At 38.4% G+C, this 26,841-nt stretch overlaps 1 protein-coding gene across 8 annotated transcripts in view; it reads left to right on the forward strand.

Moving 5' to 3' along the window:
• Nucleotides 1–26,841, forward strand: part of SYNE2 (spectrin repeat containing nuclear envelope protein 2) — a 293,026-nt gene that overhangs the window by 87,344 nt on the left and 178,841 nt on the right. For all 8 annotated transcript variants that reach the window (XM_036010877.1, XM_036010883.1, XM_036010867.1 and 5 more), the window contains 16 exons: nt 2,358–2,522; nt 3,134–3,246; nt 4,329–4,491; nt 5,863–5,941; nt 6,181–6,368; nt 7,958–8,122; nt 8,970–9,119; nt 11,257–11,430; nt 12,990–13,148; nt 13,442–13,615; nt 18,621–18,755; nt 20,339–20,497; nt 23,289–23,500; nt 23,658–23,748; nt 24,570–24,685; nt 24,891–25,017. In XM_036010877.1, the coding sequence (XP_035866770.1) occupies nt 2,358–2,522; nt 3,134–3,246; nt 4,329–4,491; nt 5,863–5,941; nt 6,181–6,368; nt 7,958–8,122; nt 8,970–9,119; nt 11,257–11,430; nt 12,990–13,148; nt 13,442–13,615; nt 18,621–18,755; nt 20,339–20,497; nt 23,289–23,500; nt 23,658–23,748; nt 24,570–24,685; nt 24,891–25,017 (2,370 nt within the window). The remainder of the gene's footprint in view (nt 1–2,357; nt 2,523–3,133; nt 3,247–4,328; nt 4,492–5,862; nt 5,942–6,180; nt 6,369–7,957; nt 8,123–8,969; nt 9,120–11,256; nt 11,431–12,989; nt 13,149–13,441; nt 13,616–18,620; nt 18,756–20,338; nt 20,498–23,288; nt 23,501–23,657; nt 23,749–24,569; nt 24,686–24,890; nt 25,018–26,841) is intronic.

Genomic DNA, 26,841 nt, shown 5'->3' on the forward strand with positions numbered 1-26,841 from the left:
GCTACATTATGTTATTTTGACCTGACAAGATCTTACTTAAATTTTCAGCCAAATTCAGAAGTAATTTCCAACAGTGAGAAAGGAAGCGTGGGACCATGTTCTCTATGTTAAGTGAGAAAGGAGAGGGTTGAAAGATAAACAGTGCCTTTTATCTTTCCTCTTCTGACTGCTCCGGAGAGGACAGTCAGGACAGTTGTGAGGCAGAAAGCACATCTGTGGTTACATTCCAAATACATGCAGCTTTCTTTTAGTTGTGGAAAGAGTAACAGTTGAATTAGAGATACTATTCATAGCCTGCCCTTACCTCAATCAGTCACTTACCAATTTTGTAGTTTTTTATTTTTTGGCAATTGCACAAATAATTCAGATATGATTAAAGTGCATGTAACTTGTTTATATTAAAAACTTGTAATAATGAAAACTTGATTGTTTTTCTAATGAGGCTTAGTAGTATATCGTTAATGATTTAAGGTTATAGAGTGGTCTTTTGCCATATGCCTTTTGAGAAAATAAACTTGCAAGACAATTAAAGCCAAAGTGCTACATGGTATTATTTATATGTAGAATCTTAAAATAAATGTCAAACTCTGAAACAGGGTAGAAAAGTGATTGCTGGAGACTGGAGGGAGGGGGAACTATTTCAGGGAGAGGTTGGTAAAGGGTATAAACTTTCAGCTAAAAGATGAGTAAGTTTTGAGGGTCTAACATAAAACATGGTGACTGTAGTTGATAACACTGTATTAAAAGATTGAAATTTGCTAAGAGACTAGAACTTAAGTGTTCTCACTGAAAAAAAAAAAATATGTCAGGCGATGGGTGTAACATCTATCAGCTGCCTCCCATATGCTCCCCAGCTGGGGATTGAACCTGCAACCCAAGTATATGCCTGCCTGGGATTCGAACCCATAGCCCTTTGTTGCATGGGACGATGCTCCAACCAACTGAGCCACCAGCCAGGACCGTACATTTTATTTATATAGTTGATCCTCAGATGTAAAAGATTGCATTAAATATACTCTCCCCTTTATGGTACATGGGTCTGTGCCCAGCCCAACTCTTATTTTTAGTTATTTGTTTAATTGTGTGTTTATTTCCTTTTATATTCCTACCTTCCTTTCTTTCCCCTTTCTCCTTAGGTCATCACTGTGCTGTGCTTAATGTTTATCTTTTTATTTTATGTTCTTGCAAATTAAGTGTTATATATCCACACATTTATAAGCTGTGTAAATCGATGTTATATTTACTCTGTTTCTTACTTTCATTTTTAAACACATATATTTAGGGTGCCTCCATGTTGCCCTGTTTGTAAACCTAATTTGCATCCAGGTGATGCAGGTGTTCTGTGGTATGCCTTCACCACGTGTCCCCTGTCCACTTCAGAAGGCTTCTATATCTTTATCCCAAGTGTTCAGCACAATAGATTGTTTATAACTTTGCTCAATGAATGAATGAACCAATGAGTGAATGTGTGAGTGTGCAAGGGAGGGAGTTTTGACAGTGTTTAGTGGGAGGGGTGGAAATCCAGGTAGAAGGGGCAGCAAGAGTGAGACCTGGAAGGGCAGTCAGGGTTTGAGGAAATATGTAGATGGCATTCATGTGACTTGGATGCCTGTAGGGAGAGATGGGACGGCTGTCTGCATTGTCGGGGTTTCAGTGAAGGACAGATATTTGGGAGATATGTAGGGATATCTAATGTGCATATATGATGAGGGCAGGTGAGGAAAATAATCTGTGAATCTGTTTGAGAGCTGTAGCTGTAATGTCAGAGAACACAAGGACAATCAACATTGGAATCTCTGGTCATTTAATACAGCCATCTACCTCTGTCTTGAGGAGTGCCTTAAATCTTTCTAATTTCCCTCTCCTAATTGGTTATAGATTTATCAAAACATTGGTGTTTATCCTTGTGCCCTCTTTTCTTACAGCTTTTAAACAAATCGTCTTCTCTATCAGCAGGTTGCCAAATTTTATTTATCTATTTATTAAAGATTTTATTTTTTTATTTTTACAGAGGGGAAGGCAAAGGGGGAGGGGGGAGAGAGAAAGAAACGCAATGTGCAGTTGCCTCCCACACACTTCCAACTGGGGACCTGGCCTGCAACCCAGGCATGTGCCCTGACTGGGAATCAAACTGGTGACTCTTTGGTTGGCAGGCCAGTGCCCAATCCACTGAACCACACCAGCCAGGGAGCCAAATGATATTTAGAACTAAGATGTTTTCTCATTGATAAAGATTTTCTTGACTAATGGATCAGAGAAACTTTAAAGAATTAAACATAATATGTGTGAGGAAATAAACCAGGAGACCATCTACTAAAGATCATGTTCCCCTCCTCCTTTTTTTTTTTTTTTTTCAGATTAATGAGTGGAAAACAAAGCTGAATCATGACTTGCCGTCTCCCCTCCACCAAACTGAAGTGTGGCTCCAGGAGGTTGAGGGCCTTATAGATGAAGACTTGCCAACTTCCCAGGATTACTGTGAAGCCATGACTCTAACACAAGAGAAAATGGCTTTGTTCAAGGTTGGAAAAGAAAAAAGAAGCATTGAGAATTCTGTACTTTGTTAGGGCTGCTCTTGAGAAAGACTTTGGCCTGGCACAAGGCACAAGGCCTGGAAAGAAGTATAGTGGGTATTTTCGGGTAGTTTAGAATGATTCCCCTGGGGATACATGGGACCTGGAAGATCCCTTCACATTCTTCATGAGCACTGCGGTAGGTTAAGCTGGAAACAATAAAATTAGAGTCCAGTGAGTTCAAAAGCTACTGAAAGTCTGACAAAAAGGTGGGGGGGGGAGCCTGGTTTAATATGTCGAGGATTGGATCTCACTAAGGTGGCATGAAGAATTTGGTATATGAGATTTATAGCATTTGAGCCCATGAAGGAATGGAAAAATACATCTGAAAACAAAAGATTTTAACAATGCTTTTGCCAAAGAAACTGCAGTCTGCCTCTTTGTGAAACTGTTTTTGATTAAAACACTTAAAATGAAAATATTTATTCACAAAATCTTAGTTAAAAAACACTTATGATTTCTTAAAAAGATGCAATACATGCACAGAACAAATGAATTAAACCCTAAATTACAAGGTTTGGCTGCAGATCTAGTTCATAGCATGTTAAATTTCTTTTCAGAGTCTCATGGATCAAGCTGACTGTCACTCAAACAGTCTCCTGGCATTTGAAAATAGAGATGAAAAACAGTTGCCATTGGTACCACCTTACAAATTAGAGGAAATGAAAAGACGGTTTGTAACTTTCCAACTGCATTTATGTCTGAGCACTAACTGGTGCTTTTGGGACTAGAAACCAAAGTTTCAGATAGTTTCTAATAAGTGTGCTTTAAGTCTTGTTATCAGTACCTTTCTGGGGTTTTGTTTGTTTGTTTGTTTGTTTGTTTATTTTAATCTTTTTTTTATTTTTTATTTTATTTATTTATTTTTAGGGAGGGAAGGGAGGGGGGGAGAGAGAGAGAGAGAGAGAGAGAGAGAGAGAGAGAAACATCAATGTGCGGTTGCTGGAGGTTATGGCCTGCAACCCAGGAATGTACCCAGGCTGGGAATCGAACCTGGGACACTTTGGTTCCCAGCCTGCGCTCAATCCACTGAGCTACGCCAGCCAGGGCTTTCTGTTTTATGTAATAGTAACATATTAGCATGCTAACATCCTTTCTGGTTTTATTGGATAGTAGGATGTGGTGGTAGAAAAAGTTCACAACTTACAGTCAGAAACTGAGCTTCGTATCTTGGTGTTGGCCAAGTTGGTCTGCCTATCTGAGCATGTTTCCTCCTTTGTAAATACAGGATAATTGATGGTCACCCTGTGTGTGTTGTAGGAGGAGGTGCACAGAAGCACTTCATAAACTCTAATATTGCAAATATAAAGATTATTGAATTGATGGTTGTCCACATCATCCTTTCTTTTCTCATTATTTATGAGCAACTTATTAGAATGCTAATAAGAGAGTGTTTGCCTTAATACTGAAAGCTGATTTTCATATTTAAATGTTGACGTTATAGTTGCATTAAGTTATACAGAAGCTTTCAAATTTAGTCAAGTATTTTGGAGGTTAATATTTTTTATGAGATTTTTCAATAGGGTTATAATTTCTTCAGAAAATGTTCTGTTTGATGTGTTCACCTTAGAAATAGTCGTTATATATCTAGCCACAATGTTTGTTCTACTTTGTTTTAAAAAGGTTTGAGGTTACACCTGAATACCATGTGTTTAAAAGAAAGAGTTAGAGTCCCAATATTTTTTTTTAATGCCACGCATCTCATGTTTGGCTCATAATGTTAATTTAAATTCTAAAACTTGCTCTACTTTCCAGAATCAGCAATATTTCGGGGGAAAAATTCATTCCACTTCTAGAATTTCATTACTATAAGTGCTCAGTTCTCGGTTTGCTAGATGAAGCGAAATCAAAACTGAATGTTTGGAACATTAGATATGGGAGCAAAGACTCCGTGGAGTTGCTGCTGGAAGACTGGCATGTAAGCTTGTTTCATGTCTCAGAAAACTGTTCCCCACGTCTGGGTGCTGGGTTTGTTTGCATTTTCCCTAGCACAATTTCCCTTTACCTTTCCAGTTTTCAGATGGGTGGTTTTGGTAGTTTCCATTAGCTTAAATGTTGTCTGGAGGAAAGAATTATACGTAGTGAAATAACAGACATCCAGGGAAAGTAAGACAGAAGGTATTATTTACTACAACAGGGGAGATGTAGTTAACCAGGCTATTTAACGAAATACAGAAAGTTTCAATGTTATTTTCATTAAAAATTTCTGTTTTTACTTACTGGACATCTTGTTTAATGTTTTTTCTCACTCAGATGAATGGTTTTATTCAAAACTTAAGTTTTTTCTTAAAACATTTTAATCTTAGCTTTTCAGTTGTAAGGGTGGGAAAAAACAGTACATTTTGTGTTGAGGCTTTTTTTTAGGGAGTGGGCTTAGCTCTTGAAATTTATCATGTTGTAAATGATGTAAATATGTGTGTTCACTAGTAAATTAAAACTAAGGCATCCTAGGAATGTCATTTCTACAGTTAGGCCTTATCATCCTACTTGCTGTTTCCTTCTTTTTGGAATGATTGGCAAACAGAAAAATCCAAGATTTGCACATTTCATTGCAAAAATTGAAAAACATGAAGACTGATTTATTTATATTTATGATTTAAACACTCCCGAATAGAAAGCATCATTCTAAATTAGACTAGACTTTGAATATTTTTATTCCATGTTCTTTCTTTGATTATTTATTTTTCCACTTAAATAATCATATGATCAGAACATATTAAGGGTACAATAAATATCAGTTGTTAATTAACTCTATTTTTCCATAGCATAATTTGTTATGGATACATGATAATTTGTTAATGGTAATTCCTCAAATGGTTTTGTAAGATAGATATTATCTATTTATAATATACTTTAATATAGCTTTAGTATACTTTAATAATAATTTTAATAATATAAAAATAATTTAATATTAAAAATATATGAAGTAATAGAAACTGATACAAATTATACAGTATTGATAAATATGTCAGATAGAAGATTTTGAAATTGCTGTGAATACCTAACATGCCTTTTCCCACCAGAGGAAAACCGTTGCACAATTCTATCACTACACTGAGATCAACTTTTCAGGTTTCCTACCTTTCTAATGTTCATACTCATACTTTCTTCTCCTAGACCATAACTGCCTTTCCTCACAGAGAGCCCTTCTTTTCCTGCCCAGATATGTACCATTAAAATCTACAGAAATGTTGGTGCCTAAGTGTTTCATCAGGGTTTATATGTCTATATCTGGACTTCTAGGCACATTTTAAATAGTAAACACTGTCAATATGTTTTCCCCCCCCAGAAATGTATTGAAGAAAAAGAGTTCCTAGCTCAACTTGAAACTTCCTTCCAAAAATGTGAAGAAATTCATAAGAATTTAGGTAAAGCTATACAGTTACTTTTTGATGGAATGGTCACTTAAAAATAGCATTTTATCTCTTCTACTTCCTTTGTACCTTAATACTGTACGTGTGCATTTTTCTTGGAAAATTCTCACATTAACTTTTAATGTCAGAATACATAGTCATTTTGCCACTGTTCATATGCAACTATTTTAACAATATTTTATTAATAAAAATCTGTTTTCTAAGATTACTTTCTTGTTTTGTTAACACTATAGGTGGAGAATATCAGAATATTCACGAACAATACATGATGGTGAAACAAGATATTTTTGTGTGTAGGGAAAGTATATATAATGCGAAGTCAACTCTGCAAAATGTTGTGGCATGTTGGACTACTTACATGGAAAAGCTTTGCTTCCTCAAGGCTTGTTTTGAGGAGATGAAGAAGGAACAAATCAAAGCGGTATTTGCAGCCTAGTGGCATCTGCTCAATTGTACTGTTTTGTCTTGTGGCCCTCGTTTTCAGTTCCAAAATTAGATGCTAGGGAAGAGTAACCATGACTGTTGGAAAATTCTCCAAGCTTTGGAAAGAGTTTAGTTTCTTTCTAATGTAACTTCCACAGGAAGTTTTCTCTTCGTTATAGGTGTTACACACACACACACACACACACACACACAGAGCTTAATTGAGGTATAATTTATATACACAGTATAGCTGTATATAATTTATATACACAGTACATACATTGCTGCATTTTCTTGGAATGGAAATGAAAGACTTAAAGTACCGAATAGCATATAGACACATTTAAAATAAATTGATGTTTTAAAAAGTTTAATTTTTCTATTCAATACTTTGGCATTCTAAAGCCTTTCTGGGTTTCTAGAGGAGGAAAATCAAAATACCTTACACCTCTATGGAGAGGTGTGGGAAAGCTTTTAGTGCAATTAATTATTCTTTATATTTTCTCTCTTTTTTTAAGATTTTATTTATTTATCTTAGACAAAGGAGAACGGAGGGAGAAGGAGAGGGAGAGAAACTTCAACGTGTCATTGCCTCTCACACACTCCCAACTGGGGCCATGGCCTGCAACCCAGGCATTTGCCCTGACTGAGAATTGAACTGGCAACCCTTTGGTTCATGGGCTGGTGCTCAGTCCACTGAGCCACACCAGCCAGGGCTGTTTTCACTTTGTATTCATGTAATGATCTGTTTTATGATTACTCTTTGAAGTAGTTTTTATGTCTTTCATTTGTTTTCTTCCATTGCAAATGGAAATAGCCTCTCAAACTAAACGTTTTCCAGGTAGAAACTAAAACTACTGAACAGAAAATAGGCTGTTAATGTTAAAGTAAAATTTGTGTAAGTATATGAGTACAAAAAGAATACTTGAGGGGTTAGTGAGATAGTACTTTCCCCTGTCACCTATATTGACTGGAAAAGCAGATCTTTGGCTTTCAGCAGTTCTGTTTTTAAAGTTTTTGTATTAAAATTCATATAACTCTGAGAAGAATAGCATGTTAAGCCTTGCCGTTCCCCAGCTCTGTGCTAAGGTGCTCTGTGCTGCCAAAGAGGACATTTTAAATTAAAAAAAATTTTTTTTTAATTTAAAGGTAATTTAAATTTTGAGGGAGACACCACAAGACATGTCTGTTGGACACTATGTAAATTACTACTAAGTTGTCTGGACCTGCCTACTTAAAAATTGGAGCTTTTAGATAATTTTTTCTGACCTGGGGAATCCATGAAAAAATTACTGAGACACTAAAGGTGCTGTGAACTGAAAATGTTTGAGAACCTTTGCTCTCAGCTCATCAGCCACTTTGAAAGGGAGAAGACCAGATGCTTCTGAAAAACCTGGGAGCAGGAGTGATGACAGATGGCTGGTGCCTGCCAGTTAGTGCCCAGGGATGGAGACTCCTCTGAAGGGAGGGTTGGAATCTCTGCAGAAACCTCACTTGTGCTTACAGTCAACCTTGGTAAAGATCTATTTATAGATAATAGACAAACATTTTGTCGTTAAAATATCATGTTGCTTATATGTCATGTAGGTTCCCTCTGAGACACTATCCCAATGGAATCTCGAACATACTGCTTTAAATGAAGTAGGAAATTTCTTAATTGAAGTCAGCAATGATGAATTTGGATCGTCTGTTTCTAAAGAACTCAGAAGGCTGAATAAAAGATGGAGAAAGTTTGTTACAAAAACTCAGCTTGTAAGTTTGTTTGTTTTTTTTTTTGTTAGTAACTTCATTGAGATATAAAGTCACATTCCATACAATTAAGTCACTTAAAGTGTTTTATTGTATATTCAGAGCTGTGCAGCCCTCACCATGATCAATTTTAGAACATTTTCATCACCTCATAAAGAAACTCTATACCGATTAGCAGTCACTGTCCACTTTCTCCCTGCTTCCCCAGCCTTAGGCAAACGTTAACCTACAATATGTCTCTGTAGACTTGCCTATTCTGGATATCTTATATATTGAATCATGTAATATTTGTTCTTTTGTTTCCGGCTTTTTTTACGTAGTGTAATGTTTTCAAGGTTCATTCATGTTGTAGCATATATTAGTTCTTCATTCCTTTTTATTAGTTGATTGTGTGGATACACCACATTTTATTTATTCATTGATCAGTCGAAGTACAATCGGCTTCTTTCCTCCTTTTTTACTATTGTGCATAATGTTGCTGTGAACATTCGTGTACACGTTTTTGTGTAGACATACAACATGTAGCTTTCTAGTTCAAATTCTTTTACCATTAAAGAGTAATAAGTATTTTGCCCACTAGATTTCAAGCTACTTGAGAACATTCACTGAAGTTTATTTCATACAAGTAGACCTTATATTTGCTATAGAGCTTCATCAAAGTAGACCTTAAATAATTTTGGAATTTAAATTAAGTTATTCTTTTGCTTATTCTTAACAGTTTGAGACTGAGGCATTTTATAGGATAGGCTCATATTTTAAAACATACTGAATACATTATGTCCATTTATTGTTGGTAAAATATCTTAGCAAAAATATAAGCATTAAATTTCATGACTTTGACTTTTTATAGGACATGAAACTGCCACTTGTAAGAAAACAGGATCAGCCCATTCTTGACAATTCTGAAAATATTCCATCATCTAAAGAAGAAAAACCAACTGTTGATTTTTCAACAGATATGCCATTAAAACTTTCTGAAAACCACAATCAGAATATAAAGGTAAAACAGTCATACTTTATTCCATTTTATACAAAAATAACTTAACTTTGCTCTTTTTCTTTTGAAAAAGCCGTACTGCTGAAACAGTGGTGAATGTGATTATCAGATAATATGTAAAACATCATCATTTTCCTGTAAAATGCTGATCTGGTTCCTTCACGGAATAGTCTTCAGTGTTAGAGCCCTGCGTCTCTCACTGGTGGAGGAGGAGTCTCCCAGACAAGCGCAGCAGCTGTGACTTCCCAGCTGTGGAGGGGAGCTGCCGTTTTCTTCAGATTACTTCTGATCGTGCTTAGACATTAATGAGCTTTGGGCTAGTCCCTGGCCTGGGTCTTGTTTCCTTTCCATAAAGTGAGGGAAAATGGGATCTTTATTTCTTGCTTTGTTGGGTAATTTAAAGGATATGTTTATTTTTTATTTATTTTTTAATACTATTTTTTAAATTCACACCCGAGGGCATGCTAATTGATTTTAGAGGAAGGGGAAGGGGGAGCAGAGAGACAGGGAGGGAAACATAGATGTGAGAGAGAAACATCAATTGGTTGCCTCTCAAGTGTGCCCCAACTGGGGACCGAGCCTGCAACCCAGGCATGTGCCCTGACTGGGATCAAACCTGTGACCTTCTGCTTTATTACCAGATGATGCTCCAACTGGCTGAGCAACACTAGCCAGGGCTACAGGATGATTATAGATTATAGATAAGAATATGGGGAAAAAGTAAAAATAAAAATCATACATAGGAATCATACCTATGGTTTTGGAAATGAGCCTTCTTCAGAATAAAAACTTACACAGTTTTACTAAAGAATGTAATATTTAACTGGCTTTGGCCAGTGGCTGTGATAAACTGATTATAAGAGCTAATTAGAGAAAATCTGGAAAGGTCTGAGTTTGTGCAATATGCTTATGGAATAAAAGAATATGGAATAGTATATTCCTTCACTTAAAATATGAGCTGGTAAAAAACAACTTTAAGAATGTGTCTGTCAGGTAAAGCTGAAACGTATCTATCTGTATGGTATTGAGAGATTATTCATGGGAAAAGGCTTAATTTTGTTGAAATTTGATTCTGTCTCTTTTTAAGGATGTTTTACAACTACTGTTGCAAATAGCTATATTTAATTAGATTGTATATGAGGTTTAGAAGTGTGCTTATGGAATCGATACCCTAATTTTTAAAGATTTTATCTTCTTATGTATAAAATGGAGATAACAGGAAATAGCTGATAGGAATGACATTATTATTAAGAAAATTTCCTGGCTGGCATAGCTCAGTGGATTGAGCGTGGGCTGTGAACCAAAGCATCGCAGGTTCAATTCCCAGTCAGGGCACATGCCTGGGTTGCAGGCCCTGGCCCCCAGCAACTGCACATTGATGTTTCTCTCTCTCTCTCTTTCTCCCTCCCTTCCCTCTCTAAAAATAAATAAATAAAATCTTAAAAAAAAAAAGAAAAAAGAAACTTTATGTGGCCCTGGCCAGGTTGCTCAGTTTGTTACAGTGTCATGCTGATACTTGAAGGTAGCAGGTTGGATCTCTGGTCAGGGCACATCCCAGAATCAACCAATGAATGTGTAAATAAGAGGAATAACAGGGCTGTGTTTCTCTCCCCCTCTCTCACCCATTCCCTGTCTCCCTTTTGCCCTTCCTCCCTCCCTCCCTCGTCTCTCTCTAGTCTCTCCTTGCCCACCCCTTCCTCTCTTTAAAATGAATAAATAAAAATTAAAAAAGAATATATGAATAAACCTTTTAATATTTAAAGTGATATGTACTATCATAGAATGTTGTTATTATTGTTTAAAAAGTAAATTTTAAGTCGTTAGGATACGTTGAATTAGCACTCTTTAGGGAAAAGAGAGATAACTTAAAAGATTATCTACTTATTTATTTAGAGAGAGGGGAAGGGAGGGAGAAAGAGAGAAACATCATGGGTTGCCTCTTCGAATGTGCCCCAATAGGGCACCAAACCTGTGACCCAGGCGGGTTCCCTGACAAACCAGCAACCTTTGTTCGCTTTGCAGAACAATGTCCAACCAACTGAGCCATACCAGCCTGGACAAGAGAGAACTTTTTAAAGTTGAAAATTATTTTATAATGTAAACATTGCCATTTTCTTAGTGATAATTTTGAATGTTGTAGGGCGGAGAAAAGCATGAAAAGGAAAATGAAGAATCCACAGGGCAACTACAAGTGGCCGGAGAGGTTGGAACACTCCTTGGAGAGGTGGAAATCTGGGAGACAGAAACCAAATCTCTTCTGGATCTTTTGGGACATCGAGATGATGTGGACACTTCCATGGCAGAATCTTTGCGGGTATGACTGTGCAAGTATGACAAGGACAGCTTTCATGGTTGTAGACTGATGTACTGAGATAAATGAAAAGTTTTAGAGTGGAGAGTAATATGACTACTGTTGAATATTCTTTGTTGGGAGGTTTTTTTTTATAGTATGGATTCTCATTCCTGAATCACTTGCTGTGATTTTGCTTGAAGAAAGACAATAAATTGAAAGAACTTTAATAATGCCTTATGAGTCTGAATTAATTTTTTCAGCTACATAGTGAAGATTAAAATATTTTCTTGTATAAGGGGCAATGGGAAGATAAGTGCGTTCAGTCTCATATAGCTCAGTGCACTGTGAATATAAGAGATTATACCGTCTGTGCTTTGAGAGCTCATCCACTGATTAAGCCACCGTCCCTTCTTTATTTGATGCGGGGAGGGTGACTGATGTTAGAACTTCATTCTATCTTTATTCTTGGTCAGTCAACTCATTGAAAAATAATGGGCAAGATTATGTTTTAACATTAGTCTCCTAAGAATGAAGTTACGATTGTGGTTTTTACTGAGTTTCAAGCTCAGTTACAAAAATCTATGAAGCATGTCATAGATTTTTTAAGGAAAATCCAAGAAGGAAAGTTCCTGGAAGAAAGGAACACATAAATTGTTTTAAACCTACATTTCTGAAATGGTGTATATATAGCATTTTGTATTTTCATTGTTTATAAGAATGATACATTTTATTGCTTCAAAAATATTATATAAGCTTACCTGTGCCATCTGCCAGTGCTTTTCCAGTTTTATTTTTATATTTATTTATTTGCTATATCTGGAATTTATTTTAGTAAAAGATTAGTGAGAAATGAGAAATTCAATATTTAAAAAAATTTTCAAAAAATAACAGTGAAAATATAAACATGCTAGAATATAATTCTGTCAAGAAGGAATTAAGTAGATCTTTACTGGGTTAAGACATATTAATAGTAAGAAATGCAAGTTCCTGAATAGTGCAAGGGATGTGATCCTTCTAGTACTTTTTAAAATGGTTGATTTTTATACTTTATTCTTTGGCATCCATAGAAAAATGTATGTAAGGGTATATAAATAACGAACTCTTTCTTGATTCTGCAGTTTTTCTTGTAGTTTCATATTTTATGTATAACTTTCTGATACAGCTGAAATTTGTTTTTGGTATGTTGTATAAAGCATGGTTCTAAAAAGATTATTTCCCAATAGTCATTTTCTCCAGTAACATTTATTGGCTTCCCTTGCGATTGATTTGACTTAGAGCAACTTAATTTTAATTATTCTTCTTCTCTCAACTTATTTTCTCTCTCAGCGTTGTATTACTTCTAGTCTTTATTTTATTGAAGTGCTTAGTAAAGAGTCTGTAAAAGACTATGTTGCCCAGAAATGACTGTATAAATATAAAATTTCAGAGTGCAAATTTAAAATAACACTTTATAGCATATAAATTTGCCTCATTTTTGATTAATAGTTAACTTTTTATGGTTTCTGATAAGATTGTTAAGGTTAATGTTTAACATGTAATCGGAATTTTTATCGTGAGCTCACTTTAATTTGTTTTAATAGCATCTGATTGCCAAGGGTTCTATGTATGAAGAACTCGTGTCCAGAGTGGAAGAAACCGCACAAATGGATGTGCACAGTATTTCAGGCCCGGAGTCCCTTGAACATGTTCTCACAGCTGGGCTTCAGGCAAAGATCCAAGAAGCTAAAGAGAAAGTCCAGGTTTCTTTTTAATATTTCCTGTTCAGTGAATTTAGTCTGTAAAACCAAGAGGTCAGTGGGAGGATAAGGAAGGGGAGGATGGCCCTGTGGTTTGGAAATGTTTTGTGAAATATTACTTTGGTATTATATTTTATTTCTGTATAATTTAAAGCATATTAGAAAATAACACTATAATAAAGAAGATACTCTATGTCTAGGGGGGAAATCTGAGTGGGTACATCAAGAAAATATTTATTAACTTACACATTTTCTAGGAAATTGAGCCCAGTGTTGAGAATTTTCTGTCTTCACAGATCAACATGGTGAAGTTAGTTGCTGCATTGAAGAATTCAACTGATGTCTCACCAGGCCTGGATGTCAGGCTGAAGGTGGAAGAATCTCTGAAGGAACTTGAATCATACATTACAGCAGCCAAGCAGTTACTCGGCCAAAGAGAGAGCCGGGGTGAACTAATGTCAAAATACAAGGTGGGACTCTTTCAAACGAAGGATATTTATTATTAGCCAACTATCTGATTTGAAGTCAAGATGTTTCCATCACTGTGATTATCCACAAAGTTATTGTACCTTTAAAAATATTTCCAGTTTTATACATTATTCCCCAGAGACTCTTAAAAGTAAACATTAAAATGAAGAATCTTTACAATTTAGTATACTGTGTAGACCTGAATAGACTCAGTGACATAGTGTAAAGAGCACAGTCTACTCTATGACAATGAGCAGGAATTTTTTTAAAATATATTTTATTGATTATGCTATTACAGTTGTCCCATTTCCCCCCTTCTCTCCCCTCCCCCCTGTACCCCCCTCCCACCCCCATTTCCCCCCTTTAGTTCATGTCCATGTGTCATACTTATGAGTTCTTTAGTTTCTACATTTCCCGTACTATTCTTGCCCTCCCCCTATCTATTTTCAACCTACATTCTGTGCTACTTATTCTCTATACCTTTTCCCCCTCTCTCCTCCTCCCACCCCCCTGCTGCTAACCCTCCATGTGCCCTCCATTTCTGTGGTTCTGTTCCTGTTCTAGTTGTTTACTTAGTTTCTTTTGGTTTTGCTTTAGGTGTGGTTGTTAATATTTGTGAGTTTGCTGTCCTTTTACTATACATGTCTTTTCTTTATCTTCTTTTCTTAGATAAGTCCCTTTAGCATTTCATAAAATAAGGGCTTGGTGATGATGAACTCTTTTAACTTGACCTTATCTGAGAAGCACTTTATCTGCCCTTCCATTCTAAATGAGAGCTTTGCTGGATAGAGCAATCTGGGATGTAGGTCCTTGTCTTTCATGACTTGGAATATTTCTTTCCAGCCCCTTCTTGCCTGTAAGGTCTCTTTTGAGAAATCAGCTGACAGTCTGATGGGAACTCCTTTGTAGGTGACTGTGCCCTTATCTCTTGCTGCTTCTAGGATTCTCTCCTTCGTTTTTACCTTGGCTAATGTAATTATGATGTGCCTTGGTGTGTTTCTTCTTGGGTCCAACTTCTTTAGGGCTCTCTGAGCTTCTTGGATTTCTTGGAAGACTGTTCCCTTTGCCAGATTGGGGAAGTTCTCCTTTATTATTTGTTCAAATAACTTTTCCACTTGTTGCTCCTCCCCTTCTGGTACCCCTATAATTCGGATGTTGAAATGTTTAAAGGTGTCCTCGATGCTCTTAAGGTTTTCCTCGATTTTTTGAATTCTTATTTCATCATGCTTTCCTGCTTGGTTGATTCTATCTTCCTTCTGGTCCACTGTATTGTTTTGAGACTCATATTCCTTCCTTTCACTATTGGCTCGCCTCCGCGTATCTTTCTGCATCTCTTTTATGGTAATCTGCATCCTTTCATCTAAATTGCGTCCAAAATCCATCAGTTCCGTGAGCTTTCTGATCACCAGTGTTTTGAACTGCGCATCTGATAGATTGGCTAATTCTTGGTTGCTCAAAAGGATGAGTCCTGGGGGACTGATCTGCTCTATTAAAAACATATTTTTTTTCCCCTGTCTCTCTTTTTTTTCCCCCAGTCTGGTTGCCCTCGTTTCGGTGGGGGGCGGAGCCTTAGGTCCTCACCGGGGCTGGGCGCCCCAGTCGCTAAATTGTGACGTTATATGTGGGGGCGGGGGCGGGGACGGGAGGAAACACTGGCGGTAGTTCTGTTCTCCTGGGCTCCTGGGCCGCGAGTTCTGCCCTGGTCCACAATCGCTACCCCTCTGGGTCTGCCAGCCGCAGCTTGCGTACTCGGGGATCACCGCTGCATTCTTACACCCCCTGATGGCTATTGTGCCAATTTCGCGCCAAACTTTCCCTGACCTCCGCGCCGCTGACCCGAGCCAGCCCCGCGCCTGCCCGGCTCGTCTTCTCCTACCAGTCCGGATGAACGCGACTACTTCAACTTCTTGGCTGCCCGACTTCCATTCAGATAAATCCTCTCTCAGATCTGGGTGTTATTCTGATAGTAAATTATTGTTGTAAATTATTGTTTTTCTAATCTTGGTTGTACGAGGAGGTACGGTGCGTCCACCTATTCCTCCATCTTGCCGGAAGTCCGACAATGAGCAAGAATTTAATTTCTCTGGCTTTTTTAATCAATAATGGTGCATAATGATTCTTGCCCTGTCTGGATGACAGATTTGTTATTGAGGCTTTCAGTGAAAAATAAGGCCTATGAAGACACTTTTGGTAGTTAAAAATCTTCAACTATAAAATAACATTCTTTTTAAAATGATAGAAGTTATTGATACACATATGTTTATTGATAAAGACCCAATAATGTTTTGTATGGAGACAGTTTTAGGTTGACTTGTCATAGTTGGATAGGCAGCTTAAGATGTGTCCAAATCAGAGACTCATTATGCTTAACACAGTGGGAGGTCCTGGGGGGATGGGAACTAAAGGCCAAATAAGATCTCTACATTGGACTGTTGGAGCTAATACATGTTAGCTCCAGAGTGATACATGTTCTTTCCTTCGTTTATTCAGCAGTTAACACACTTCTTAAAAAAAGATTTTATTTATTTTTAGAGAGAGGGGAAGTGTGGGAGAAAGAGAGGGAGAGAAACATGCATTGGTTACCTCTCACAGGCCCCCAACTGGTGACCTGGCCAGCAGCCCACACGTCCCCTGACCAGAATCGAACTGGTGACCTTTTGGGTGGTGGGACGACACCCAGGCCACTGAGTTACACCAGTCAGGGCCAGTTAACACACTTCTTGAACGTTTAAAATGAACAAGGTATTTTGTGGGAGATAGAAAGGAAGTAAAGCAATATTTCTAGCGCTACTTCTCCCAGTTTTTTAAAAATTATTTATTTTTAGAGAGAGGGGAAGGGAGGGAGAAGAAGAGGTAGAGAAACATCGATGTGAGAGAGAAACATCAATCAGTTGCATCTTGTTCGTGCCCCAACCGGGGACTGAACCCGCAACCCAGGCATGTATCCTGACCAGCAATCAAACCCTCGACTTTTTGCTTTGCAGGATGATGTCCAACAAACTGAGCCTCACTAGTCAGGGCACTCCCAGTTTTTAAGGAAAAGGAGCTCCTGCCGTGGCTGGTGTGGCTCAGTGGATTGAGTGCTGGCCTGCAAACCAAAGGGACACCAGTTTGATTCCCAGTCAGGACATATGCCTGGGTTACAGGCCAGGTCCCCAGTAGGGGGCGCATAAGAGGCAAGCACACAGTGATGTTTCTCTCCCTCTCTTTCTCCCTCCTTTCCCCTTTCTCTAAAAATAAATAAGATCTTAAAGAAAAAAAAGGAAAAGGAGCTTCCATAGGAGCCTCCCTCTATGTCCACTGTAGCCTCCTTTTCTATTTTTTTCTGGGTCTCAACTATGTTGGCTTTCTGGATTGATAACCATACTAGAAACTATTATTAACCATTTCTTTCTTATCCTCATCCAAGGACATGCTTATTGATTTTAGAGAGAGGAAGGGAGGAGGAGAGGGAGAGAAACATCATTCCATTGCCTCTGGTATGTGCCCTGATAAGGAACTAAATCTGCAACTTAGGCATGTGCCCTGACTAGGAATCGAACCCATGACCTTTAGGTTTATGGTACAATGTTCCATAAACCAACTGAGCTATATAGGACAGGGCATATTTCAGCATCACTTTTCCCACAGCCATTTTATGCTGTTTGTACTTGGCTAGCCACAAACTTTGACCAATTTCCGTTTTTTCCCACTTTTACTCCCAGCTTGCTGAGAGTACCGAACTGACCTTAGGAATCACTGGTTCTTTCAAGTAATCACCAGCCTGGATTTTAAGCAGCCAGATATGGTCTGCTCAGGAAAGAGAAAAGGAAAAGAAAAAGTAGAAGCTCTGAAAGCATTTTCTAACAGAGAAAAAAGAGTTAGAGGTGTTAGTTCTCACACCATTTTCCTCTCTCTGCCCACCTTCCTTCTGGAATCTGAGACAGTGAATATTTCCCTTTTTTCTCTGGCATTTAGTGAAGTGGATCTGTTTTCATAGCAGATGCAAGGTCCTTGTCTGTTTCACACTTCCCTGAGGCCCTGGGACTCCCAGGTACACTCAGGTAGTAGGATCCCTCACCAGCATCTAGGGTCTGAATATCTCCAGGGGTCAAACCTCTGGCAATCCTCACAGAGGCCTTAGAGAAGGTCTAAGCATCATGCTTTTTCTGCAGGAGACCTGTAATAAATAGGTAATGAGTATAAGGATGGATTCTTACCCTGCTTAATTGCTTTCTCTCCAAGTATTACTTTGGTCTTCTTGTCTCCTTATAGTTTTCTGCCTCTTTCACAGGCCCCAAACTATTTTTTCTTCTATCATTCACTAGCTCTTATAAAGTGTTGCCAGTAATATTGAATAGGAGCCAGTATTTGTGGGGTAAGGAGTAGACCCATTCTTGACAAGGTGTCTCCCTTTCCTGTCTTCTGCCACTTCTTCCCTGGGTGGGCCTGCCAGTGGTTGGCCCTGGGCAAGACTTAGACGTCTGTTGTAAGGTGATCTTGCCTTCTTGCAGCAAAGAATCCTTATGTGTTATACACTGTTAAATGTTCGCCATACTAACCCTACTATAAATTTGTCTTATTGCAACACTAATCTCTAATATATGCTGATATACTCTTCATATTTATATTGCTTAAGAAGGGTGGTTGTCTGCTTAATACTTAAAAGAACTTTAGGAGGAACCTTGTGAGAGGCTCATTACCCTGAAGAATAAATGTTTTAATTATCAAAGTGGTAACAAATTATTTTGAATATTATAAATATGAAGTATTTATCTGGGTCTCAGATGTGTAACTATATTTAAATAAGAATATTTTGCAATTTTTTTTTTCCAAAAGAATTCAAGAGATGCAAATGGGCTATCAACCTCAATTTACAAAGAGAAGTCTCCCCTAAATCTTTAAATAGTCTTCTTAGGTCTCTTTTCCTAGTTCTACCTGTGGAAGATCTACCAAAATTAGCTTTGAGGACTTGGCAGTAGAATGAAGCTTTCATGTTCTTATTGGCATCTTTTTTTTTTTTTTTAGGAAGCAGTATCAATTTTTAATACAAAAAGTCTGGCCAAGTATTTGAAAGCTGTTGATGAACTGAAAAATAATGTAGCTGAAGATGAAAAGCTGTCTTTGGAAGAAAAGAGTAGAGACGTTTGTGTCCAGTGGGAGGTAAGAGCATGCGTTCGTATCGGGGTGTATGCTTGTACATCTGACCATGGACCTGTGTGCCATCAGAATCATTCCTGGTTGTCCTCCTGTCTACTGCGCATCACACAGGGCTGATCCCTGCAGTCTGCAGTTTCCAGATGCTATAACGCTGGCTCCTGTGTTCGGCCAGTGACAACACTGGAGATTAGAAGGGGATCAGAGGAGGGGAAACCTGAGAGTCCAAAGGCTTTCTGACCCTCTCTTTCTTGGACAGTGTTTCTGGCAGCTATGTCCCTGCCTGCGGCAGGTTCCTCGGTTCCATCCTATCCTCTGGTTGGTGACCCTTCTGCCTGCAGTCCACTGAAGCTCCCAGTCCAGTGGCAGGTAGCAGCTCTATGCTGATGCTAATCTCTGGATTGCCTCACTGTCCCCTCTTTGGTTTTCATCTCTTGTGTAATCAGTCCTCAGCGTTTAATGCCCTCCGAGGTAAACATTTAGTGTTTTGTGGTTCCCTGGTTGGATCCCGCCTGAGATGACATATTGATACATATACCCAGACTTCCGTAGCAAAGTGGGTCCGGCTTTGGTGGCACACAGGCTTGGGTCCAGCAGCTGTGACCCTGGGGAAGTCGCTTAACTGCCAGAAACTTCACTGATGAAATGGGAATAACCCCACTGACTTGATAGGATTGTTGTGAAGATTTATGTAAAGAACCTGCAATAAATGGTATTTAGTATTGAATATAGTTTTTGTGTATACACAAAAAGGGAGAGAATGAAGTAATGTCATTGAATATGTACTGTTAAAGTTCCTTGTAAAATACATGTTAAAGTAAACCTTATTTTAGACCTATTTTATATTTACAGAATTATTACAGATAGTACAGAGTTCCAGTATATTCCATGCCCAGTATTCCCTACTGTTCACATCTTATATTTATATAGTACCTTTGTTACAAATGATGGATTAATACTGACTCTAAGTTTATATTTTATTACTATTTCAGTTTTTCCTAATGTGCTTTTTAATTTTTTGATCTTCACCTGAGTATATGTTATTGATATTAGAGTGAGGAAAAGGGGGGGGGAGAAAGAGAGAGAGAGAAGAAAGACAGAGAAACATCATTGTGAGAGAGAAACATCAATTGGTTGCTTCCTGTATACACCCTGACTGGGAATTGAACCCATAACCTTTTGGTGTAGGGGACGATGCTCCAACCAGCTGAGCCACCCAGCCAGGGCCCTAATGTGCTTTTTAATCTGTTCCAGAATACTATGCAGGATATATATTATAATATTTGGTTATTTCTGCATAGGTTCAGATGTGTGTTTTATATTTTTTTTCTCAGTCTGAAGCTCATCTCTTTAATTCTCTTAACAGTGCCTTTCCTAATTAAAACACATTTTTAGTAGTTAGAAAGAAAAAATGTGTTTGTGGGTCTGATACATTTTTAAAAATTTTCCCCAAAGACACAAGGATGAATCAGAATTTCATAAGCTCTATTTCTATCCTTTGTTACTATAAGTATTTTTATTGTGTTTTTAATGAAAAACTTTTCAATATATTTTGTTCCCATGGTTAATGTGTCTTTGTTTGTTTACAGTCTCTTCATCATGAAATGTCTTTGTATATTCAACAACTAAAAATAGATATTGAAAAAGGAAAAATTAGTGACAATATTTTAAGACTGGAAAAGCAAATAAATAGAGAAAAGAAACTAATTCGCAGAGGAAAGACCAAGGGTCTCATCAAGGAACATGAGGTAAACCACGCATTTTCCATTTGCACTTTGTCATCATTTTGAGATTTTTCTTAAAAGGGGTTGTGTATGACCTTGGCCTAGGATTGCATCTGCCCTGAAAATGACTTCAACTGTCTCATTCTCTGTGGATTATTCTTATACAGTTCAAGTTCAAACTAGAGCCTGTGATTCTTGCATTTTAGAAGTGAGAAAAATTTAGCATTGAGTTAATAGTTTGTGACTTCCCTTGATATGTTTTAGTGACCACTGTCCTTGAGGGTCTGGTTACCAAACTGTCACCTGTTACCGAGGTACCCAAAGTTACTTTTGTGAGGACACAGTGTCTCCACAAGTACAGCTTTTGTGATAGATATCAAATCAGGATAGAAGCCAACTAGGCAAATCTAATGCCTCCTTTTGGTTCCCATCCTGTTTAATTGCTTCTATGTATTGGGTTGGCTAAAAAGTCTGTTATGTTTTTTTTCTCCCATACAATGGCTCTAGTAGCTCTTAGTTGTCTTTAACTTCATTCAAAACAATTGTGTTAGATTGTATTGTGACAAGTGTCATATCAATGTGCATTAAAAAAACTTATCAAAATTGGTGAATTTCTATGCAGCCACTTTAATATTGAAGATGGAAGAAAATGCACAACATTTTTTGCATATTATGTTTTGTTATTTCAAGAAGGATAGAAACAACTGAAATGCACAACAAGATTTGTGCAGTGTATGGAGAGGGTGCTGTGACTGATCGAGCATGTCAAAAGTGGTTTGTGAAGTTTCTTGGTACCATTGACATTTTGGCCAAATATTTCTTAGCTGTGGGGCTTTCTTATGCATTGGAAGATGTTTAGCAGCACTCATATCCTGAGATAGCTGACATACTCAAAATATCCAAATTAATAAAGTTATTGGTGAAGATGAAAAATGTGTATTTTATTTTACAGAATAAAACATAACGGACTTTTTAGCTGACACAATATTGGACAATACTGACCTCTGTTTTCATTTCTTTTAATTTTTTTCCTGCTGTGGCTCTCCTAATGTCAATCTCTTGCTTTCTCTTGTTTTCTTATTTTTTTGTGTGCAGTTTTTTTTTAATTCACTTCACAAATGTCACTTACTGTTTTATCTCAATGTTTTAGTTTTGAGAGTTTCCGTTTTGGGCTAGTTGCATGATGCTCTAGGCAATTTTATGCACGCTGGGGTTTTAGCTGCCTTCTCTCCTATGGTGGTGCCTAAATCTTTATGAGCAGCTGAGTCCTTTGCTCTGAGATCCAGGTTCTGTTTCCAACAGAGATACCACAGTGTCCTTCAGAGACCTCACATTTAGCACGTCCAAACACGAACCAATGGCATCTTCTCTCAAACATTTCTTCCTCCTACAGGCCCTGTTTATGACAGGCATTGCTGTCTCAGCATCTCCTTCCTACTCGGCCTGAATGGAGTCTGTTGCCAAGTCCCATCTGTTACTCTCCAGAACAGCTGCTTCTTTTCCTTCCTTGCCATTGGTGTTGCCACTTCCCTTAGCCTGGGTTATTTTCTCAGCGTGGTAAAGGTGGCATCATCATCACCCGAGTGACCCCTTTGAATGACAGATCTGTGTCCCTGGCTCACCGATACTCCCAGGACATTTCCAGACTCCTGAGGAGGCCGTTCAAGTTCTTCAGAACATCTGGGGCTTTTCCTCTCTAGGCTGCTCCCTCTGTTAGGAATGAATGCTCTCTCTGCCCCTTTACCTGGAGCTCCTCATTCTCTCTGCATGAAGCTCGGGTTCCCTCATGTGAACTAGGCTTTCTCTGACTCCCTCAGGCAAGTTAGTGGCTCTGTTCTATCACTTTTCACACTCTGCTCAATATTTGTGTGTTTACTGTAGGAGAGGAAAAAGTTTTCCTTGCCTTCTTAGCGTCCCTATCTGGGTCTGAAAATGAAACTGACAAAGATTAACAAGAGATAAACATACACATCTTACTGAATTTTCACATGCACCTGGGAACCTTCAAAGAGATTGAAGACCTAAAGAAGTGGCCAGAGCAGGAACCTTTGTACCTTTTAGACAAAGAATACATTTGTGAAGAATTGGCAAGACAACAGGGTTTGAGCTGGTGGTAGTCAATGGTGAAGAAGTGAGTGGAAGGATAAATGTTAGTTTAACAGGATTTGTTTGCAGATTCCTGTGGTGCTATCTCTGGGCTGGGAAGTGTTCATTTCCAGTAAAAGGAAACTTCGTTTCCCATATTTAGGCAGAAAAGGGAGAGCTTTTTCTGCATTTTCTGCTGCTTAATTGCCTTCAGCTCAAAATAATTTTCAGGTCACAGAGGCATATTTTGGCTCTGGCTGGGTGGCTCAGTCGGTTGACTGTCCTCCCCTACCCCCGGAGGTTGTGGGTTCGATTCCCAGTCAGTGCACATACCTAGATTGTGGGTTCAGTTCCCAGCTGGGTACATACAGGAGGTAACTGATCGACTTTTCTGCCTCACATTGATCGATATTCTCTCTCTGTTGTCCTTCTTCTCCCTCTCAAATCAATAAAAACATTTCCTCGGGTGAAGATTAAAAAAAAGTCTTATTTGGGGGTGACACATTCTGGTTTTCTTACTCCAGAATGGGACTGTGGCACATCCCTTCAGGGCTGACCGCCCATCTTTGCTTCTCCGTGCCCATCCCACGCCCGGCACACAGCACACACAGCGGACAGGCGTCCAGCAGACCCTGCTGCGAGAGGCACGCACATCTGTTGTGTCTAATCCTTGTGGGCTGATTATGTAAACTCATTTGGAACACATTTCCTGCTTTGTTTCCTCAATTAGGCCTGCTTTTCTCAGGAAGGCGGTCTCTACCAGCTTGATCGCCACATGGATGTCCTGCGGGAGCTGTGTGAAGAGCTGACTTCACAGAAGAGGCAACAGGAAGTGCAGAGAGCGCTCAAAGATTATGAACAAAAAATTGAAAGGCTTCGGAAATGTGCTTCAGAGATTCACACGACACTGCAGCACACAGCGGGAGGCACATCAAAAAACAAGTTAGTGCTTCATCAGAATAGCGATGTGTCAGGGAAAACATCACTGCGAGGGATGAAGCCTCCTGCGAGAGCAAATGATATTGAGTATTATTATGCATTCCCTTTTGGGCTTCATGTTCTCCCTCTATTTCAGTATGCAATTTTGATTCCTTCCTAGGGGGGCCGTGGACGCGTCTGAGAACGGAGGAAGGAATGTCCACAGTGAGGTGCCCTCTGCAAACTCAAATAATCAGCCATCGACTGAAAAGGTGATAAATGTGGATAATGTGTTTTAGAAGTAAACTCAGTGAAAAGGCCAAGTGTACAGTAATCCCCTTCTCGTTGATTAAGTGATGGTTTTAATTATCTGATAGCTTTCATCATCTGAGAATTCCCACTTAAAGCATGCAAGAAGGGTTGCTTTTCAAAGAATTAGAATGAAGCAAAGCTGTAGCAAGCATAACTTAATTTTCCACTGAGGGTACAGACAGTTTTTTTAAAAAGAGACCATTTTGAGTCATTATGAATACATGTCAGCAGAGCACATTACTATTGAGGGTATAAAAGGTTAAGTTTAATCGGTACAGATGCCTCAGTGTCATTGAGATGAGGTAGTTCATCTATCATTTGTCTTTTGCTCATTATAATATCTTTTACTTTCTTTGGGATTTGAATTTTCATTTGGAATCTTAGGGAAGTGGGCACTTACTGTATATCACAACCCAGACGGCCAATCAGAAGGTATGGGGAAAGAACAAGGTATATTTGTTTTGAGAGGTCTGTTCCTGCATGCTAGGCTTCTGTCTGTGTTTGACTGTTGCTATGTGGTCGCAGTCAGCAAGAGCATTTAGGGGTTGGGGGAACTCCTTCACTGTGCTGACCTCCCAAGTAGAAGGTGAGACTCCGTGTATTAAGTCTTCCCTGTCCCATGGGAAGACCTTTCTCTGAGCTGAGGAACCTCAAGTAAATTGTATTATGTCTTGAGGTATAAAGAATCAATAATATGCCTTTGTATCAAAAAGTGTTTATCTGTTTTACACAACTAAGTATTTTGAAGGTACTGTGTTTGCTGTTTTGTGTATTTGTTTAGGCAGTAGAATCGATTGAGAATCTGAACCTGGAATCAGAGTTGAAGCCTCACCAGGAAGAAAACATGGAGAAGTATGAAAAGGATCACAATACATCTGTGAATAGTTTACTGGAGAGGTAAACTCTTTCAAATGACTGGAAAGTCTACCAAAAATCTTTCAGCAACACAGACATGTTATACTTTCATGAGTTCTCACTGATTTATGCATGTGGTCCAGCAACTTAAACAGAGATTCCTTGGGGTTTTCTTAGGTGTAATTGACAGTAATTGAAGAACTTTTTGTCTTATTCTTTAAGTAATGTCACATTTAATTTTTCCCAGGTTTGATACACACAGAGAAACACTTGAACTACACCTGCAAAACAACAAATTTAGGATTACTTCTGATTTCCCTAGTGATAGGGAAAGGAGTAGTGCTTGCCTGCAGGATAAATTGAAAGATCTACAGGTAATTATTGAAAATATTATTAGAGTTCATCTTTTATTGGAAAAATAATACCACCATGAGGAGAGAGATCACCACTTTTGTTGAGGTCCCTTATGCGAGATGTTTCCAAAGAACTTTGTTGGATTGCATTTCTAATGTCACCCGATTCTAAGAAGTGATTTGCACCCAAGTATCAAACCCAAGAAAGACTTTGGTTCAGGGTCCTAATTTATTGCTCATGCTCTAATTTGATACTCTAGACACTGTGACTTGCAAAATTTTGGATAGTGCTTAGGAGGGAAATGAGGGCTTCAGATGAATTGGTCAGAACAATGTGGTTGAAAGGCAATTTTAACCAACATTTCTTGCTTCTAGGTTGCTCTACAATTAACAATACATGCAAAACCAGTGACTCTAAATATTTTTCAGTTTATCATCTTAACCAGGTTGTCACAATGTCTCTCTGATGTTGGACAATAAGAAAGGGCCATGCAGTTGAGGGGTTTTCACTCTAAGTGATGGCTGATCTTCCTGGAGAGCCATCAGAGGATGTATTGCATTTGATTCAAGAGCTAAAGAATAAAACAGTCTAGCTGGTGGTAGGCACGTCAGTTGTAAGCTGTTTTTTATTTCGAAGATGATCTGTGCATTGTAGTGCAACACGTGTGTACTTGGAAGTGCAGTAGAGCGAATCCTCACAGAACACACATCAGGTAGAGAAAAGGCCATGGGTGGTTCCTACGGTGCCCTCCCATATTTTCTAGTTTCCTTCTTTTTTGATGCCTTTTTCTGAGTCACACTTTATGGACTGGCTCCTCTCTGTTTTGCATATGAATAAACAAAATTCCTGTGTTAAAATCTCTGTTGTTCAAATGATGGAGTTAGCATGTTTTCAAAGCAATTAAGAAACTGTCTTGAGACCTTACTCCAGGGACTGAATAATAAATTGGTTAGAAAAGCTATACTAATCCTTGGGGAAAATGAAGAATAAATTATACTTGTGGGCACGCAGTAAAATTCCCTCAAAAAAAAAAAAGGAACCAAGATAAGGTGCTAAAATGGTACAGAATTTTTAGGCATTTAATTATAAAGCATAAATTAATTTTATTCGCTTCTCATTTGTTAGAAATAGTTTTGGCTCACTCCAATTTTCCTTTAGTTTAGGGAGAATTAAAGATTTATTATCTAGGGGAAATAGAATGTCTCTTCTTACAACTGTTGTGTCTTTTTTTTTTTTTAATTTTATTTTAATCATTGTTCAAGTACAGTTTTCTCCCTTGTACTCCCAATCCAGCCCCCCCCAACCCTCCCCACTTCCCTCCCATTACCACCCTCCCCCTAGCTTTTGTCCATGTGTCCTTTAAATTTGTTCCCATGAACCCTTCCCATTGTCCCCTGAAATTCCCTCTTCTCTCCCCTGTGGTCACTGTCAGCCAGTCCTCTATTTCAGTGTCTTTGGTTATATTTTGCTTGCTTGTTTGTTTTGTTGTTTAGGTTCCTGTTAAAGGTGAGATCATATGGTATTTGTCTTTCACTGCCTGGCTTGTTTCGCTTAGCATAACAACTGTTGTGTCTTTCTGGATTGCATTCTGTGCACCTAACTTAAGGGAGTTTGGAATTGGATGGAAGCCACATTGTCGACCCCCTTGACTTCAGTAAAAGGGTCGTCCGACAGCACAGTTAGTGTCATTGTTCCCTGGTAGATACTTGTGGGTGGTTGGAAGATAATGTTTTTTAAATGTATTTTTATGTGAAACTTTGTGTCTCCAGTTGGTGGCTGTCTCATTTTGTAAGAACAGAATCACTGTGCCTGTTAACATACAAGTTGATAAATAAATTTATGTA

The sequence above is a fragment of the Phyllostomus discolor genome, chromosome 1 (genome assembly GCF_004126475.2).
Source record: "Phyllostomus discolor isolate MPI-MPIP mPhyDis1 chromosome 1, mPhyDis1.pri.v3, whole genome shotgun sequence".
NCBI classification, from domain to species: domain Eukaryota; kingdom Metazoa; phylum Chordata; class Mammalia; order Chiroptera; family Phyllostomidae; genus Phyllostomus; species Phyllostomus discolor.